This window comes from Peromyscus eremicus, chromosome 6, assembly GCF_949786415.1.
Source record: "Peromyscus eremicus chromosome 6, PerEre_H2_v1, whole genome shotgun sequence".
In the NCBI taxonomy this organism is placed as follows: domain Eukaryota; kingdom Metazoa; phylum Chordata; class Mammalia; order Rodentia; family Cricetidae; genus Peromyscus; species Peromyscus eremicus.
Genome location: NC_081421.1, coordinates 64,786,698 through 64,804,737, shown reverse-complemented (window position 1 = coordinate 64,804,737; position 18,040 = coordinate 64,786,698). Strand labels below are relative to the sequence as shown.

At 44.6% G+C, this 18,040-nt stretch overlaps 2 protein-coding genes and 1 non-coding gene across 3 annotated transcripts; 2 read left to right on the top strand and 1 right to left on the bottom strand.

Annotated features, from left to right (window-relative positions):
• Positions 1-2,728: 2,728 nt before the first annotated feature.
• Positions 2,729-5,679, top strand: Snapin (SNAP associated protein). Its single transcript, XM_059265762.1, has 4 exons — positions 2,729-2,901; positions 3,160-3,206; positions 3,493-3,611; positions 4,464-5,679. Exons 1-4 carry the CDS (start codon positions 2,759-2,761, stop codon positions 4,563-4,565), a joined length of 411 nt encoding a protein of 136 aa, XP_059121745.1. The 5' UTR covers positions 2,729-2,758; the 3' UTR covers positions 4,566-5,679.
• A 394-nt stretch (positions 5,680-6,073) lies between these two features.
• On the bottom strand, positions 6,074-17,759 carry Ilf2 (interleukin enhancer binding factor 2). Its single transcript, XM_059265761.1, has 14 exons — positions 17,632-17,759; positions 16,806-16,865; positions 16,438-16,480; positions 13,136-13,240; positions 12,567-12,644; positions 12,187-12,289; positions 10,857-10,922; positions 8,863-8,979; positions 8,387-8,465; positions 7,909-7,996; positions 7,234-7,295; positions 7,043-7,157; positions 6,808-6,898; positions 6,074-6,669 (listed from the first exon to the last, which is right to left on the bottom strand). The coding sequence occupies exons 1-14, from the start codon at positions 17,634-17,636 to the stop codon at positions 6,509-6,511; spliced, it is 1,173 nt and encodes a 390-aa protein (XP_059121744.1). The 5' UTR covers positions 17,637-17,759; the 3' UTR covers positions 6,074-6,508.
• Positions 17,760-17,945: 186 nt separating this feature from the next.
• Trnam-cau (transfer RNA methionine (anticodon CAU)) lies at positions 17,946-18,017 on the top strand. The gene has a single exon. It is a non-coding gene; the product is annotated as a tRNA-Met (tRNA).
• The last annotated feature ends 23 nt before the right edge of the window (positions 18,018-18,040 follow it).

Here is an 18,040-nt window from a genome sequence, read left to right as displayed (position 1 = left end):
TCAGAAAGACAAACATGGTATGTACTCACTCATAGGAGGATACTAGATGTAAAACAAAGATGACTAGACTGCTACTCACAACTCCAGGGAGGCTACCTACCCGGGGGGACCCTAGGATGACTGTGGCTTATAAGTCTTGGTTTTACTCAATCACTGGGCAAGCTTCAGTGAAACATTTCACTATTAGGATAAGAATTTATACTGTATCAACCTGATAATAGAAAAATAAAAAAAAATTTAAAAATTTAAAGAAGAGGCGACACCTGGGAGGACGGGCGAATCCGTGGCTGATGTGTAAAATTAAATTAATTATAAATAAAAATATTTTTTAAAAAAGATTTATTATTATGTATACAGTGTTCTACCTGCAGACCAGAAGAGGGCACCAGATCTCATTACAGATGCTTGCCAGCCACCATGTAGTTGCTGGGAATTGAACTCAGGATTTCTGGAAAAGCAACCAGTGCTCTTAACCACTGAGCCGTCTCTCCAGCCCAAGGCATATACAGTTTTATGCATATGTGATGCTATTAAAAATTTTCTTGGGGGCTGGAGCAATGGCTCAGAGGTTAAGAGCACTGGCAGCTCTTCTAGAGGTCCTGAGTTCAATTCCCAGCAACCACATGGTGGCTCACAATCACCTGTAAATGAGATCTGGTGCCCTCTTCTGGTGTGTAGGAATATATGCAGACAGAATACTATACATAATAAATAAATAAATAAATAAATAAATAAATAAATAAATAAATCTTAAAAAAAATATTGTTGGATGGGGAGAGGTTGAAGAGATGGCTCAGTGGTTAAGAGTACTTACTACTCTTGCAGAGGTCCCCAGATGGGTTCTCACATCAGGATGCTCATAACCACCTGTTAACTCCCACTCTAGGGGATCCAACACCTCTGGCCTCAAAGCTCCAGGGAATCTCATGCTTCTGACCTCCAAGTATACCTGCACCCATATACACACATACACACACACATAGTTTTAAAGTAATAATTTTAAAAATACCAATTGGGGGCTAGAGAGATGGCTTAGCAGTTAAGAGCACATAATGCTTTTCCAGAGAACTGGAGTTTGGTTCCTTGTACCCTGGTCAGGCAGCTTACAACTGCCTGTAACTCCAACACTTCTGATCTCCCTAGACACCTGCACTCACTGCACTCATGTACATAACACACACACACACACACACACACACACACACACACACACACACAGCAGGGCCAGCAAAACGGCTCCAAAAGTTAAGGTGCTAAATCTGAAGCCTCAGGACCAGGGACTCAGATGCTGGAAAGAAAGAACTGATCTCTCACAAGTTGTCCTCTGACCTCCACACATATGCCATGGCACAGGTATCTATATACATACATATGAACACACACGAAAGAAAATTGAAAATCAAATTGCAAACTTCTTTAGGAGCCAGACCTGATGCAAGCCTGTGCCTGAAGCAGGAGGATCACATACTCAAGTCCTGCATGTAACTACAGAGCAAATTCAAGTCCACTATGTCAATTTAGTGAAACCTTATCTCAAAATAAAAAATGTAAAAAAAGTGGGGTGGGAGGGTAAGGTACTATGGGGATATAGCTCGGTAGAGCAGTTGTCTAGCAATCATGAGGAGGCTCTGGATTCAAACCTCAGGGATCTTCCCCTGCCCCCAAAACAAAAAATCAGCATAAAAATCTTTAAAGCGCAAGGCGGTGGTGGCACATGAACCCAGCACTTGGGAGGCAGAGCCAGGTAGATCTCTGTGAGTTCAAGGCCAGCCTGGTCTACAAATCGAGATCCAGGACGGGCACCAAAACACCAGAGAAACCCTGTCTCAAAAAAAAAAAAAAAAAAAATCTTTAAAGCCTGTCATGGTGGCACAGGCCTGTAACTCCAGCACTAGAGAGACTGAGACAGAAAGATTGTGAGCTCAAGGCTAACCTGGGCTACATGGCAAGACTTTGTCTAACAAAAATAAATAATACAATCTTTAGAAATGTAAAATTCACCGGGCAGTGGTAGTACAAGTGTTTGATCCCAGCACTCGGGAGGCAGAGAAAGGCAGAACTCTGTGAGTTCAAGGCCAGCATGATCTATACAGCACTAGTTCCAGGACAGCCAGGGCTATCCAAAGAAACTCTGTCTCAAAAAACAAAATAACAAAAACAAAAAAGAAGAAATATAAAACTTTAACATGAATATAAACTGGCTTTCTTATCGATTCCCACGGAAAGGCTATGGACAACAGCACTTATTTTCACTTTAAAAAAAGGGGGGGGGGGACGGGGAACAAAGGTCAGGCATGGTGGCACACTCCTTTAATCCCAGCACTCGAGAGGAAGCCACAGACAGATCTCGGTGAGTTCGAGGCCAGCCTGGTCTACACAGTGAGTACCAAGCCAGCCAGGCTCGGTACACTGTGTACTCACTCTGTAGAGAGACCCTGTCTTCAAAAATACAATAAAATTTAAAAATATCCAATCCAAAAACATGGTTCCCATGGGCTCCTAAGTCTGGATCCCGCCCCCTTGGTTCCTGTGGGCTCCTGAGTCTGGATCCCGCCCCCTTCAGGCCTACGGAAGAACTACAATTTCCAGAGGGCTCTAGCCCCGGCCAAGCTCGCCCGCGGCTCTCCGAGGACTCCATTTCCCAGCTATCCCACTGCCGTGCGGACGGTCTACCTGAGCGCCCCCTGGCGGCGCTCCGCGGCGCGCTGTAGTTCCCGGCGGCCCTCGCGGCAGGCTGCGGGCGTCAGGGCCGTTCGTGATGGCCGCGGCTGGTTCCGCTGCCGTGTCAGGGGCCGGGACCCCAGTGGCGGGGCCCACGGGCCGCGACCTCTTTGCCGAGGGGCTCCTGGAGTTCCTGCGACCCGCTGTGCAGCAGCTCGACTCTCACGTGCACGCGGTCAGGTGCTGGACCGGGAAGGCTGGGGGCGGGGCCTCTGGAACTGGCTTTGTAGGGGCGGGGCCACGGAAGGAAGAGACCTGCTAAGTTCTTGAGACCCAGACTCTCCGGGGAAACTGATGTTGAGGCTGGGTGAAAGAGGCGCGAGGGCGTAGAGGAGGCCTTTACGTGGAGGTTGGCTTGTCTCAGTACTCGAGGAATAAGTAGGATTAGTTTCCCGCGTTCCGTTCACTGACCGTGTAGGCCTTTGTACCTCTTTGCAGAGAAAGCCAGGTAGAGCTCCGGGAACAAATTGACAACCTAGCTACAGGTGAGTGAGCACCCAGACTACCCAGAACCCTTGAACTCACTTTCACGAGCTTTGGTTTCCCAGGCTTTAGGCTAGGTCGCTGTCACTTGTTTCCTCAGTATCAGAACTACCCACGGACTCTAATTTCTGGGGATAATTTACGACAGAATGAAAGGGAGCGACGGGAAAAGTGTCTCTGGTCACACGAGACTGCAAGAGTGTTTTTCATCCCGTTCCTCTTTCATAATATACCCTAAGAACAAAACAATGAGCCATTAGATGTTGGTTACCCATTTCCTCTTCCCAGAACTTTGCCGGATCAATGAGGATCAGAAGGTGGCCCTGGATCTGGACCCCTATGTTAAGAAGCTGCTTAATGCCAGGCGACGAGTTGTCTTGGTGAACAATATTTTACAGAATGCCCAGGTAATAAAACATAATAATAATAAAATAAAATAATAATTTAAAAAAAGCCGGGCAGTGGTGGCCTTTAATCCCAGCACTTGGGAGGCAGAGCCAGGTGGATGGATCTCTGTGAGTTCGAGGCCAGCCTGGTCTATAAAGCAAGTTCCAGGACAGCCAGAACTGTTAACACAGAGAAATTCTGTCTCGAAAAACCAAAACAAACAAACAAAAAAAAAAATTTAAAAGTTTCCTGGCAGAGCATGGTGACACATAATGAAATTTCAGTGTTTGGTGGACTAAGGCAGGAAGGATGGCTGAGACTTGGAGCATAGCCTGGACTACACAGGGACTGTTAGATCACCTAGGGCTGTATAGCAAGACCCTGGATCAAAAAAACAAAACAAAATTCTAACAGTTCTTTATCCTGCTTTATGTCTTCAACACAGTGAAAGCCACCAAAAATTTTAACTACCGGGGAAAGGGACTGTGTTAGCTAGTCTGATAAAAAAGGTACATTAACACCCCACCCCTCATACTAGGCCTCAAACTCAAACCTCTACCATACTGGACAGGTACCCATAAACCTAATTCTTAATATCTAGTGGCTATCATTTACAGGCTTATAGGACTGACTTTAAGAGAGCCCAAACCAGCCATCGGTGGTGGTACACACCTTTAATCCCAGGACTTGGGAGGCAGAGTCAGGCAGATCTCTGAGTTTGAGACCAGCCTGGTGTACTGTGCAAGTTCCAGGACAGCCAGGGCCACACAGTCTTGAAAAATCAAGCCTAAGATACCTTTCGGCAGCGCCTACTCGACTCAGGTAAAACCTTTTACAGCAGTCGTTAGATTCCCTGTCTTCCTGTCTCGTAGGAACGGCTAAGGCGGTTAAACCACAGTGTTGCCAAGGAGACAGCTCGAAGGAGAGCAATGCTGGATTCAGGAGTTTATCCGACTGGTTCTCCAAGCAAATAATAAGCGGGGCCTGTGACCTGAGTACAAGTACTGTTCTCCAGCTGCCTTGTTTTGGTAGACATGAGAAGATTCCAGGAAAGAGTTTGAACTGTGTACTCATTCATGTAGCAGCCTCAAGAAACGTGCATCCTGCAGGACTATCCTGAAGAACCTCCATTACAGCTTGTGCTTCCAAGAATAAGCCTTTACCTTTGGGTTTTGTTTCGGGAGACAAGGCTCAATATGTAGCCCAGGCTGGCCTCAAACAGGAGGTCTTCTTGCCTCCATCTCCTGAATGCTGGGATTATAGGCATGTGCCAGTGTGCGTGGCTCAAGCCTCTATATATATTCCCACAGAGAATGTTAAGTAGGTTAGGCATCATGTGGTAGAAAAACACACCAGATTTAGTGCAGAAAGAATATGTCCACTCCTCCCCTCCGTGCATTACCATCGTTCCTCTCATGGTTATGACCTTTTCAGATTCATCTTTACATATATCCTATATATTTTAACGTTTGGGTTAACTCTTCTTAGCAAGTATCACAACTGTTGCCTTCATTACTGAACATAACAAATGATACGAGGATCTAAGGTCAAGGGCAGAGAGCCTTGACAGCTGAGAGTCCCTAAGCTTTTTCTTTTTTTTTTTTTTTTTTACAAGCTATAATTTTAAGGACTGGAAGGACAGCTCAGTGATTTAAGAGTACTGGCTGTTTTTCAGATGATGGAGTTCAGTTCCCAGCACCCACATGGTGGTTCACAGCAATCTACGACTCCAGTTCCAGGGAATACATTGCCCTCTTCTGGCCTTTTTGGGCACAACACACAACACAAGATGCAGAATTAGTTGCTGGCAAAACATCATTCACATAAAATAAAAAATTAAAGCCAAATATTTTGAGTTCCATCTTTTCCAGGCCTAGTTAACCAATGTTGACCATCCTGTTACTGTCTTATTACTTGGCCCTGGGCAAAGTTTCCTTTACCTGTAACTTCACTTGCTTTGTTTTCAATTGAGGACTTAGGCAAAGTCAAGGTAATAATCTATTCTCTTGACTACCCTGGCTTGAGTATGTTAATAGTATTGTTCAACATTATTAAATAAATGCTTGTATTGCTTATTTTAACAAAAAAGGATTCATCTTTGTGGTTTCCAAGGGTTTAGGCCATGGTCACCGTGATCTGTTTCTGGGCCTACTGTCAGACATGATGATGGTATGCTAATCAAGTTTCTCCATCCCATGCTGGCCAAGAGAAGGGAATGTTGGGATTCTGCCTGTTTTCTCTTTTATCCCTTTATTCTGTCCAGGCACCCAGCTCATAGGATGGTTTTACCCACATTTAGGGTGGTCTTGTTGCTCAGTTAATCCTCTACAGAAAATCAAGTGTGTCTTACCAACCTCCTAGGCCAAGCTGACATGAAAATTAACCATCACAATGCTTAAATGTATTCAGTTTACTCTCAAACATAGAAAGATTCCAGGAGTCCATTACTTTTAATTTACAAAGTTTGAAATTGCAGTCTCTGTTTATAATAAAAGATTCAACTTTAATTCTAAATGAAGTATATAAAAGGCAGAAATGGTTGCTACATATTGAAAAATAAGACCAAAAGCCCTGCTAGGAAGTACTTTAATGTTTTTCTTAGAAAAAAAAAAAATCTCAGACACTTGACAGTTTACAACATTTCAACAACAGGAAGTACTGGTTGGGAGTGGGTAGGTTTAAATACTGGGAATGTGTGGCATTCTGCTTCATTCAGGTGGACGGATGGCATACACAGTCACAAACGGGAGACTTCTGGCTACTTAGCCTCTATCAAAACAGTGGAATGACACAATTTTCTTTATAGCTTGTTTTCGTCCTTCTATCTCCCTATGCCACAGAAATGCCACCATATAAAGCCCCATAGCAGCTGGCTTAGGCTCATCTTTTCCTTGGTCAGAAAAGAGTAAAGGGAAGTTCATTCCTGAGTCTCCATACTTTCTTCTTCTTCCCCTTGAGGTGGCTCTTCTGTATTCTCCTCCTCCTCTTCTCCTTCCTTCTTCTCAGGTGGCTTCTCATAAGCCTTTTCTGAAGGTGTCACAATCACTCCATCCCAGGTAGATATTTCAGAAGCAAGATCTAGGAGAAAAAGATAAAACCCATTTCATACAGATAGCTCAGTAAACAAAGTAAGCTATGTCCAGAAATAGCAGGGCACCTTAAGATGCAGCTCTCTAGAGGTCAGAACCCCTGGACCACATCCCAAGGAGAACTCACAGCTGGCATCCCCCTCCTGGCCAAGGATCTTCCTAAAGCCTCCATGTGAGAGAATTCGAACCAGAGTCTGAGCTGTGTAGCAGACCATATCCTGAAGAACAAGGAGGGTAAAATCAGCCCAAATAAAGAGGTATACATGACTAACATCCAGGTGAAAGAGATGAAGACAGTTTTTAATCTCAAGTTCTCCTGCCTTCCGGCCAGCACCCCATTCATTTCACGGTTGTGTTAATACCTGCTGTTCTAGGGTCATGACTGTGTGCACCCTGAAGTTGCCACTTTCACAGGGGTCAGTGATGCCCACTGACCCTGGCAGGAACAGTCCTGCAGCCAGAATCTGCAAGCAACGCCTGGAACACAAAGACACTTAGAAAGCACACAAAACAGCTTACAACCCAAACCCAAACCCAAAGAAGCATGCTATACCTGTATGCCACATTCAGGGCCAAAGGCTGTCTGGTGGGGTTGTTCATCACAGCATAGTGCCCCTGGAAGAGAGAAGTCTGGCAATTCTATGTTCAAACACACTACAGCTTCAGGTAACGAGGAACACTAGCCGTGACGATGAGCTCGCCGAGAGCAGTAATGGAAGCACACAGTACTTGCACTAAGTACTGAAAACCTCAGCGAAGCAGTAACCTGCCAATCTTCCTACACTGTTCCCCCACTAAACTTGGGTGGTGACAGGGTTCCCTAAGTCACACAAACTAGCTTCAAACTCAAAATGCTCCTGCCTCAGCCTGTCAAAGACTGACCAAAATTTCTCTTAAGCCTCATTCGATTTCTGATGTCGGTAGGTTCAAGAGTAAATCAAGCTGAGTGTGGTGGCACCTCCTTTTAACCCAAGTACTCTGAAGGCAGAGGCAGGAGGATCTGTGTTCAAGGCCAGCCTGGTCTACAGAGTGAGTTTCATGACAGCCAGGGCTACACAGAGAAACCCTGTCTCAAAACTAAATAAATATAGACAAAGAGTGACTCCAATTGCACCCTTGTTCCTTCTTGCAGTACTTGCAATTGCCCCAGGGGCCTCTCACACACTAGACAAGCACTCCTACAGAGCTACATCCTCAGCCGCCCCCCCCCCTTTTTTTTTTTACTTACAAGTAGGTCAAGAATCCAGGGGGTGAGAGGCTCAAAGCCAGGAAAACGAATCCTCAAGTCCTTCAGCAATCTGATGAGAACTTTAACTCTGAATGTAAGAGACCCACAGATTAGAGGTAATAACATCATACTGGTATGGCTACACTATTTAGAGAACTTCATATACAGTGCGTACCAGCTGACTCAGCAGAGATAGGCCATTTGTTCCTAAGTCTGACAAATAGTTCAATCCCCAAGACTCACATGAAAGGAGAGAACTCCTTAAAACTGCCCTGAGACTAAACAACTGTGCCCGCGATAAAATATTAATATATCCTCCTTCAATCTTGTTTACTTAGGTAAAAACCAAAACCCAAACATCACATCTGAAACAGTTCTGTCAGAGGCAGCAGGAGTGTGTACTGTTACCCACGTAGAGGCCAGAACCTCTACCCTCCTCAGGAAGGGCTATCTCAAACAAATAATGAGTTAGACTCACGTGGACTGAGAAGCGTTTTCTTCAAACCAGCGGGCATGCCGGATGGCCGCTAAGGCGCTCTGCAACACCTTGATGTCCACTGAAGACAAAAGACAACAGGCTAAGAAACTTTCCTATCAAGTGTGCAATAGACTCAATCCCCGTACCTGTCCGGGAGTGTGGCAAGCCATATATCCAAACACTACTGTTCCTCCCCAGCCAAATCAGAAAACAGGCAATATACATATCTTTCCCAACAATCTATTTCCCTTCCAAATATTTATACAGGCTTTTACTTTTTTTTTTAATCTTTTTCTTCAAGTTTTTTTCTTCTGCAATCTTTTTTAAGACTCTGAAAAAAATCTCACTAAGAAGCTGGTAAAACTATTTACAAATTACGGAGAAAGTAAAATTCAGTTAACTCAATACTAAAATTTCCTGAAGCTTCAAAGCTTTGGCTGTCTCTTCCGTCAGAATGAGGAGAGGAGAAGACTTACAGTGAAGCTCTGGGTCCAGTTTTCGGAGATTGGGTGGCACTGTTGTAATGAGAATTTTCACCGTAGCATCAGAAGAGCTAATTTCAAAGCCAGTTTCATTAGTCAGCATGGTCAAAACTAAAAGAACAAAATAATCAAAATATGTAAGACATACTTGTTCTATTTTGCTTTTATTATTAAATTATATTTATTTTAGAGCACCTGTGGAGGCCACAGGACAACCTTTAGGAATCAGTTCTCTCCTCCTACCATGCAGGCCCAGGGAACAAACTCAGGTCATTGGGCTTGGTGGCAAGCACCTTTACTCACTGTGCCATCTTGCTGACCCGTTTTGCTCTTGAGACAAGATCTCATTTAGCTCAGGCTGCCTTTCAAATCATTGTACAGCCAAGGATGACTTTGAACTTCTGATCCTTCCTCTACCTCACTAGCATGTATGAGCATGTGCCACGAAATCTGAATAATGATCTCAGACCTTCACACAGGCTAGACATGGACCCTGTGTGTCTAGGAAGCACAGTTTTTCTGTTCTGAGCAAGCTCACTGTTCTGGCTGCATTGGAAACACAGTAAAGAGAAGAGTACGGGCTGGAGAGATGACTCACAGGTTAAGAGCACTGGTTGTTCTTCCAGAGGTCCTAAGTTCAATTCCCAGCAACCACATGGTGGCTCACAACCATCTGTAATGAGATCTGGTGCCCTCTTCTGGCGTACAGGAATATTGTATACACAATAAATAAATCTTTAAAAAAAAAAAAAAAAAAAGAGTGCTTCTTTCTCGAAAACAGAATGTTTCTTGTAAGGGAACTCGGGGTTGAATTCCCCTTCATAAACTGAGTTTAACCACATGCTGTCTCTTTTTCTACGAAGAACAGTTCTTTTCTGGGAAGCAAAATCATTATTAGGCTCCCATTTTTGTTTTGTGACATAAGGTCTTACTATGTATATAGTTCAGGATGGCCTTAAATTACCAATCCCCCTGCCCTAGCTTCTCAAATGCTGGGTTATAGGTGTGCCACAACTGGTTTAACAGGTGGGGTTTCTGGCAGTGGGTTAACTTTTTTGTTTTTGTTTTGTTTTTTTATTTTTGTTTTTTCTTTTTTTTTTCTTTCTTTTTTTTTTTTTTTGGTTTTTCGAGACAGGGTTTCTCTGTGTAGCTTTGTGCCTTTCCTGGATCTCGCTCTGTAGACCAAGCTGGCCTCAAACTCATAAAAGATCCGCCTGGCTCTGCCTCTCAAGTGCGGGGATTAAAGGCGTGCGACACCACCGCCCGGCTGTTATTTAACTTTTGATGCAAGATGTATATGGCTGGTCTAAAACTCCAGACACTCTGCTTATGCCTCCCAAGTGCTGGGATTACAAGCATGCACCAAAAAACATCAATAAGAGCTTAGGTACCAGTCACTGGAAGGTGGCAGCAAGGAGATCATCAGGAGTACTAGACCAACTTGACATGATACCCATCTCAAAAGGTGAGGGAGGGAAGGGACAGGACATCCTGAAGAAACACGAGGCCTGGAGATGAAGCTCAGTGGCCAACTGATCGTCTAGCACGTACGACAGGCACTGTGTTTAACCTCAACCCCATATATACATTACAAATTCAAGCTAAGGGTTATTTCTGAATTACAGAGTTTTAAAGCAGAAATCAGAATCCAGTGGTGCACACCTATCTATGATCCTAGCACTTGGGAGGCTAAGGCAGGAGGAATGTAATTCAAGGCCAGCCTGGGCTAAGGAGTTGGTCTTTGTCTCATAACCCATCCTTCATAATAAAAAAAAAATAAACTGGATACCTGAGACTCCTGCTAACCTTCGACCTACACGAACCTGACTGTGAGCCCGGCTGTGGCTGTCACTACATAGACACTGGGCATAAACTCAAGACCTTCTGAGGGGTCCTGTGCGCTCAGGCTTTCCATGACCTACATGGACCTGACGGTTGTGAGCTCAGCTTCTGCTGTCACTACACAGACACTGGGCACAAACTCAGACCTTCTGAGGGGTCCTGTGCTCTCAGGCTTTCCACGACTTTGTTCCCCAGAGCAGCAACAGCTTCCACTGGATGGGGAAAAAAAAAAAGACATTATGAATGTTACAGTAAGGCATTTTATGGGTATTTCTTCTATCAGTAAACAACTTGGCATTTCCATTTATACCCCACAGACCAAGCTTATTCAACTAGAACAAATATTCTTGCCAGGGGGAACAAAAGCCTGAGAATTGGAAGTCTCAAGCAACAAGAATCCTCAGAATCCTCAGGTATACACCTTTTTACTTCTTCTTTCTTTTTAAATTCTTTTATTTTCCAAGACAGGGCTTCCCTGTGTAGCCCTGGCTGTCCTGGAACTCACTCTGTAGACCAGGCTGACCTCAAACTCAGAGATCTGCCTGCCTCTGCCTCCTGAGTGCTGGGATTACCACCGCCGACCAATTTACATGTCTTCTTTCTACAGTAGTGTTCCCAGGTCAGTGGCATTTAGGACATGTAGGCGGGCAATTCTCTTCGGTGAGGACAGGGTCTGTCCTAGGGGCTCTAGGTGTTCATGAGCGCCTCTGGCTCCTCTCCCTATCGATGCCAGCACTCGCTGGTTGAGATAGTCAACGATGTGTCTAGACCAACCAATGTCTCACAGGGAGCAAAACTGATTCCAGGTGATAGACGTGGGCTCCGGTACTGGCCACAACTTGTTCTAGACATGCACTACAGTTTGTCACTCATCACTCCAATTGCATTAAAAAATAAAAATAACAAAACACCAAAGAGCCTGGTGTGGTGGCACACACCTTTAATCTCAGCACTCAGAAGGCAGAGGCAGGCAGACGGTCTGAGTTGGAGGCCAGCCTACTCTACATAGAGAATTCCAGGACAGCCAGAGATACATAGTGAGACCTTGTCTCAAACAAATAAATTTACTATTTTCTTTCCACACATGCATACTTACACACAAATAAATGAATAAATAAATAAACAAACAAACAAATAAATCTGGGCTTTAATTCTTTTTTTTTTCTCCCCCAAGACAGGGTTTCTCTGTGTTGTTTTGGTGCCTGTCCTGGATCTCACTCTGTAGACCAGGCTGGCCTCGAACTCAAGAGATCTGCCTGGCTCTGCCTCCCAAGTGCTGGGATTAAAGGTGTGTGCCACCACCACCGGCCTGAGCTTTAATTATTAATATCCCTAAATCTAACCTCAATGTTTAAGAAAGTGGGCTGGAGGGGCTGGAGAGATGGCTTAGAGGTTAAGAGTACTTGTTCAGCAGGGCGGTGGCATGTCCAAGGCCATGTCTCATCCTCAACAGAGAAAGGCAAGAGGTACACTCACATGTTGGCAGGATCTTTAGTATGACCACCAAGTCTGCCACATTGTGTCCTGTAGTCATTGTCCCCTTTTTATAGGATCCCACCTGGCGGACTTCTTCAATTTGCTGTTGAAAAAAAACCAAAGGTGCTGAGTCCCCACAGAACTGTTTCAGCAGCCTTAATACTCCGATTTGGAAGCAGCCACGATGAAATCACATTCCCCAAACAACCACACGTGACTTGACATGTGAAACAAATCCTGTCCTTAAGATCAGGAGATCCAGAATGCCCCTGTACTTTTCCATTTGGGGCTTTGATTTGAAAGATTAACAGGCAAGGGCCAAGGAAATTTCCAAACCACCAAGGGTGCCCTTTCTTAGGATTAATTCATCAAAAACTCACCACTTCAAATGTCCCTGGAGCCACTATCAAGTTGTCAATCACATTGTTTATTTTTGTCACCAAAGAAAGGATAGAAGCCTAAAAAACATCACAAAGCAAAAATACCCTCAAGCACAAAACAACATATTTAATCTGTTTGAATCATCACCAGACTCTCCACCTACAGTAAGAAGGAGGATGAATAATTAAACACTGGAGAAACTTGGGCTCTGACAACACCCTTGATGGGAATCAAACTCAGGCCCCAAGTGTGCTAGGTAAGTCGTCTACCACTGGCTTACATCATAGGCAAGACAACACTCTTCTTAACAGATGGATTATTAACTCTTTCATGATTTTTTTCTTTTAGATTTCACAGGCACATTGGTGTTTTTGCCTACATATATGTCTGTGTGAGGATATCAGATCCCATGGAACTGGACTTACGACAGCTGTGAGCTGTAATGTGGGTACTGGGAATTGAACCCAAGTCCTCTGGAAGAGCAGCCAGTGCTCTTAACCACTGAGCCATCTCTCCAGCCTAATCTTAACTCTTTAAGCCCTTAGCACTGACTCAGGGAAGAACATACCTGCTCAGCAGAATTGGGGGCAAGGTCCTGATTCCTCTTCAGCAAGGCTTCACTGAAGGACGTTTCATCGGGTGCAGGCTTGACTCGAGGAAAAGCCATTTCACACTAAACCAGAAATTAAACTGTTAGTTACCAAAAATAATATACAAAAGAGTTTTTTTCTGATACTCAACAGAAAAATCTTATACACTTGTAACCCCAGTACTTTCAAGACAGAGGCAGGAGAATCAACAGTTCAGCACCAGCCTGCACTACATGAGACCTGGTATCAAAAATATATAAGCAGGACCCAATGAAATGGCTTGACAATAAAGGCCCTGAGTTATCAATACCCAGAGAACCAAATCCTGCAAGTTGTCCTCTGATGTCCACACATTTGCTGTGGTGTACGTATGATAATAAATGTAATAAAAACACTTATAATTATCATCATCATCATCATCATCATCATCACCATCATCATTATTATATCATCATCATCATCATCATCATCATCATCACCTGTTTTGGGGGGAAAGGAATTTTCTCTTTGTATTCCTGGCTGTTCTGGAACTCACTCTGTAGACCAGGCTGGCCTTGAACTCAAAAGATTTGAATGCCTCTACCTCCCAAGCACTGGGATTGAAGGCATGCAACACCATTGCCCAGCTATAAAAATATCTTTTAAAAATAAAAATAGGAGGGCTGGAGAGATGGCTCAGTGGTTAAGAGCACTGGCTGCTCTTCCAGAGGACCCGAGTTCAATTCCCAGCACCCACATGGCAGCTCACAATAGTCTGTAACTCCAGTTCCCTCACAGACACAAATGCAGGCAGAACACGAACACACATAAAATAAAAATAAATCACTTACATAATAATAAGAATAAAAAAAAATAGGGGCTAGAAGTCAGGTATGGTGGCACCCGATTTTAACTCCAGCACTCAGGAGGCAGATGGATGGATCTCTATGAGTTCAAGGCCAGCCTGGTCTACAGAGTGAATTCCAGGACAGCCAGGGCTACACAGAGAAACCCTGTCTCAAAAAAACAAAACACCTTCTCCAAGGGGAGGGGGGGCCTGGGGAGATGACTCAGCAGTTAGGAATACTTGCTCTTCTTACAGAGGGCCCAGGTTCAGTTCACAATACCCACAGAGAGCTCACAGCAACCTATAATTTCAGTTCCAAGGAATCTGACTCCCTCTTCAGCCTCCACTGTTACTAGTACTAGGCATATATGGTGCAATACATACACTCACACATAAATCTTTCGAATAACCCCATCCCCCCACCCAAAATTCTACATTTGATTCTTTTCTTCCATCTGCTCCATTTCAAAGCCATTACACCCAGCTTGCAACACTTGCTCTTACTTTTTAACTCCTTTGGATGTTCAAGTCCAAATATAAATAGGAAGAACCTACTTCAAGTTCTCATTACCCTGTTGCTCTGGTCTGTTTTTTTGATACAGGTTCTATTTTATCATAGGCTGGCCTGAACTTGCTATGAAGCTGATGCTGACATTAAACTTACCCTCCTGCCCCTGCCTCCTGTATGCTTGGATTACAGGTGTGCACCACCATACCTGACATATGAAATGCCCTGGGCTCTGCGCATACTAGGCAAGTACTCTACAACTGAGCTACATCAGCCCACATTCTCATTACCCTTGTATTAAAAGAAATAACCTAGGGGCTGGAGAGATGGCTCAGAGGTTAAGAGCACTGGGCGGCTATTCTTCCAGAGATCCTGAGTTCAATTCCCAGCAACCACATGGTGGCTCACAACCATCTACAATGAGATATGGTGCCCTCTTCTGGCCTGCAGACTGAACACTCACTGTATACATAATAAATAAATAAAATCTTAAAAAAAAAAAGAAAAAAAGAAAAAGAAATAACCTAGAGGCTGGGGAGATGACTCAGCAGATAAGAATACTAAGTGTTCTTCCAGAGAGCTCAGATTGGTTCCTAACACACACGGCAGCTCACAACCTCTGACAACCTCTTCTAGCCTTCAAGTGAACCAGGCATGCAAAGGGGTAAACATACATACACATGAAATAAAAATAATCCACTGTGAAGTCGGGGTGTGGTGATGTACACCTTTAACCTGGGGCGGGGACAGAGGCAAGCAGATCTCTATGAGTTCGAGGTCAGCCTGTTCTACAGAGTAATTTCTAGGACAGCCAATGCTACAGAGAAAGACCCAGTCTAGGGGTAGAAAAAAGAAATCCACCACTTGTGGTAGTACACACCTTTAGCAGTCAGGAGGCAGAGGCAGGCAGATCTCTATAAGTTCCAGGCCAGCCAAAATTATACATACAGGCATTGTCTCCAAAATAAATAAGCTGGGCGGTGTGGCACACACCTTCAGTCCCAGCACTCTTCTAGGCCAGCCTGGTCTACAAAGCGAGTTCCAGGACAGGATCCAAAGCTACACACAGAGAAACCCTGTCTCGAAAAACTAATAAATAAATAAACAAATCCTAGAAATTATTGAATTTATATTATAATCAAATATTACAGAACAAATATTATAATCAAACTGTAAAGGAATTATCTTCTCTGCCCTGTTTATACTGTTTTCTGTTTTGTTCTTGTTGAGATTTTTCACTATAGTAGCCCAGGCTGGCCTTGAACCTTGAACAGGGTCCTCCTGCCTCAGGATCCATTACTGGGATTACAAAGGTATCACAAAAGGATTACAGTCACTTTGAAGACTAGCTGGCCAACTGGTTTGTTTTTAAATCTACTTATTGTGAATGTGTTGAGTGTCTCAGTGTATGTTTGTGCACCCTGTGTTTGGGAGCCTGTGGAAGTCAAGAGAGACATGAGATTCTCTGGAACTAGAGTTACAGACAAATGTACACTGTGATGTTGGTGCTGGGAATCAAACCTGTGTCTGCTACTAGAACCATATTATATACGTGTGTATATATATACAGAGTATATAACAATAATAAAATAAAACTAGAAATTAGGGTTGTAACAAGGTTAGCATGCTAAAGGCCCTGGGTTCAAATCTCTAGTACTCAAACTAAATACATAAAAACTTACGCCAGATATGACAGTGCATGCCTATAGTCCCAGCACTCAGGCTGAGACAGGAGGATGGTGCATTTGCGGTCAGCTTGGTCTACACTGTGAGTTCCACACCAGCCAGGCATACAGAGAAAGACCCTCTTTCAAACAAAACACTACATGCATTTATGAATCTACTCCAAACAATATTTGACTTCATTAACAAGGAGATTCTGGGCTCTATTTCTCCATCTGTAAGTGAGCAGTGGTCAGTAAAGTCCTCCAAAGCCAAATACTCACCAAATAGAAATCAAAAGGGATATGGGGCACAAAAGGCCTGAACCTGAAACACGAAAACAATCCAAAATTATTCAAACAGAAAGCAAGTGAGAGGTACACAATGCACCAACTGTGACTTTTAAGACTTTGCGCCGGGCATGGTGGCGCACACCTTTAATCCCAGCACTCGGGAGTCAGAGGCAGGCGGATCTCAGTGAGTTCGAGGCCAGCCTGGGCTACAGAGTGAGATCCAGGACAGGCGCAAAGCTACACAGAGAAACCCTGCCTCGAAGGAAAAAAAAAAAAAAAAAGACTTTCACAAAATCAAGTAGAACAGTCCACTCCAAACTCCAACAAACCAGGGCAAAGATGCAAATAGCCACACTCACCCTCCTCCAGGGCCTCCTCTGGAACCAAAGCGCCCACCACGACCACGTCCTCTGTCACCCCTAAAAATAACATACATTTTACTTTCACCTCGCTGAAAAACATCTCCATCATACCAGCCATGTTATTTCAATTTGACTTACCTCAACTGCTTCCAACTATGGAAGTCACTTTCCCCCAATTCCAAACGGTGCCCAGCCCCACCCCCACCCCCATGACGTCCTAATTCTGGATTTTTGGTTTTGGGCAGGGGTCTCCTGTATTCCTGGCTGCCCTAGAACTCTTGATGATGCTGCCTTACCTCCCAAGTGCTGTGACTGGGGCGTGTGACACCACAGCCGACTTCTAATTCTGGATTTTATCAAAGCTCACATCAGGAGGATACGAGGGTCAGACCCTGACACACATACCCCTACTAAGTAATCCACGACCGTGAGGCAAACCAATCCTAACAAAGTAAGGTGACTTCTCTTTCATTAACACAGCATAACAGTTACCAGGACATCCTATTGGTCAAACACTAGGCACTAAAAAAAAAAAAAAAATGCGCAGCGCTCCAGTCATCTCACTGCACGCCGAGGATGCTCTTTCTGGTCAGCGAAGACACTCCTTTACATCACCCCGGGACCCAGAGGCTAACCCAACTCCCCTGCTGGCCCCGGCCCCCTGCAGGCCCGGTTCCCCGCCTCCACCAGCCCCCTGCAACTCCGTTCACGCCGGCCAGGTTTTCCGCCAGCCGCCCGGATACAGGCCCTCGGCCCTCCGCCTCCGTTTCAGTCCGCCCCGCGAGGTTCCTGGAGGAACCTTCAAACACCTCTATCCACCTACCTCATGGTCCACTTAATCCTGAACAATGGAGGCCACTCAACCGCCCTCTCTCTGGAAGAATCAGGTCCGCAAAAAAGCGTCTGCCGCTGCGTCCCAACAAACGCCAGCGCGATAGGCTCCCGCCTCGCTCCGTCCTTCTTGATTATTGGTTAATTCAGCAACCAATGAAAAATGCCCTATAAAGAGCCAACCAATAAGAAAACATAACAGAGATGGAGGCAATTTTCCCCACTGGCGATAGGGGGCGCTCAGAATTTGGGACAGTGAACAGGAAAAGTTCTTCTAGGGAAAAATAACACAAGCAAACAGTGGGTAGCAGAGTGGCGCAGCGGAAGCGTGCTGGGCCCATAACCCAGAGGTCGATGGATCGAAACCATCCTCTGCTATCGGAGACTTACCTTTTTGTTTT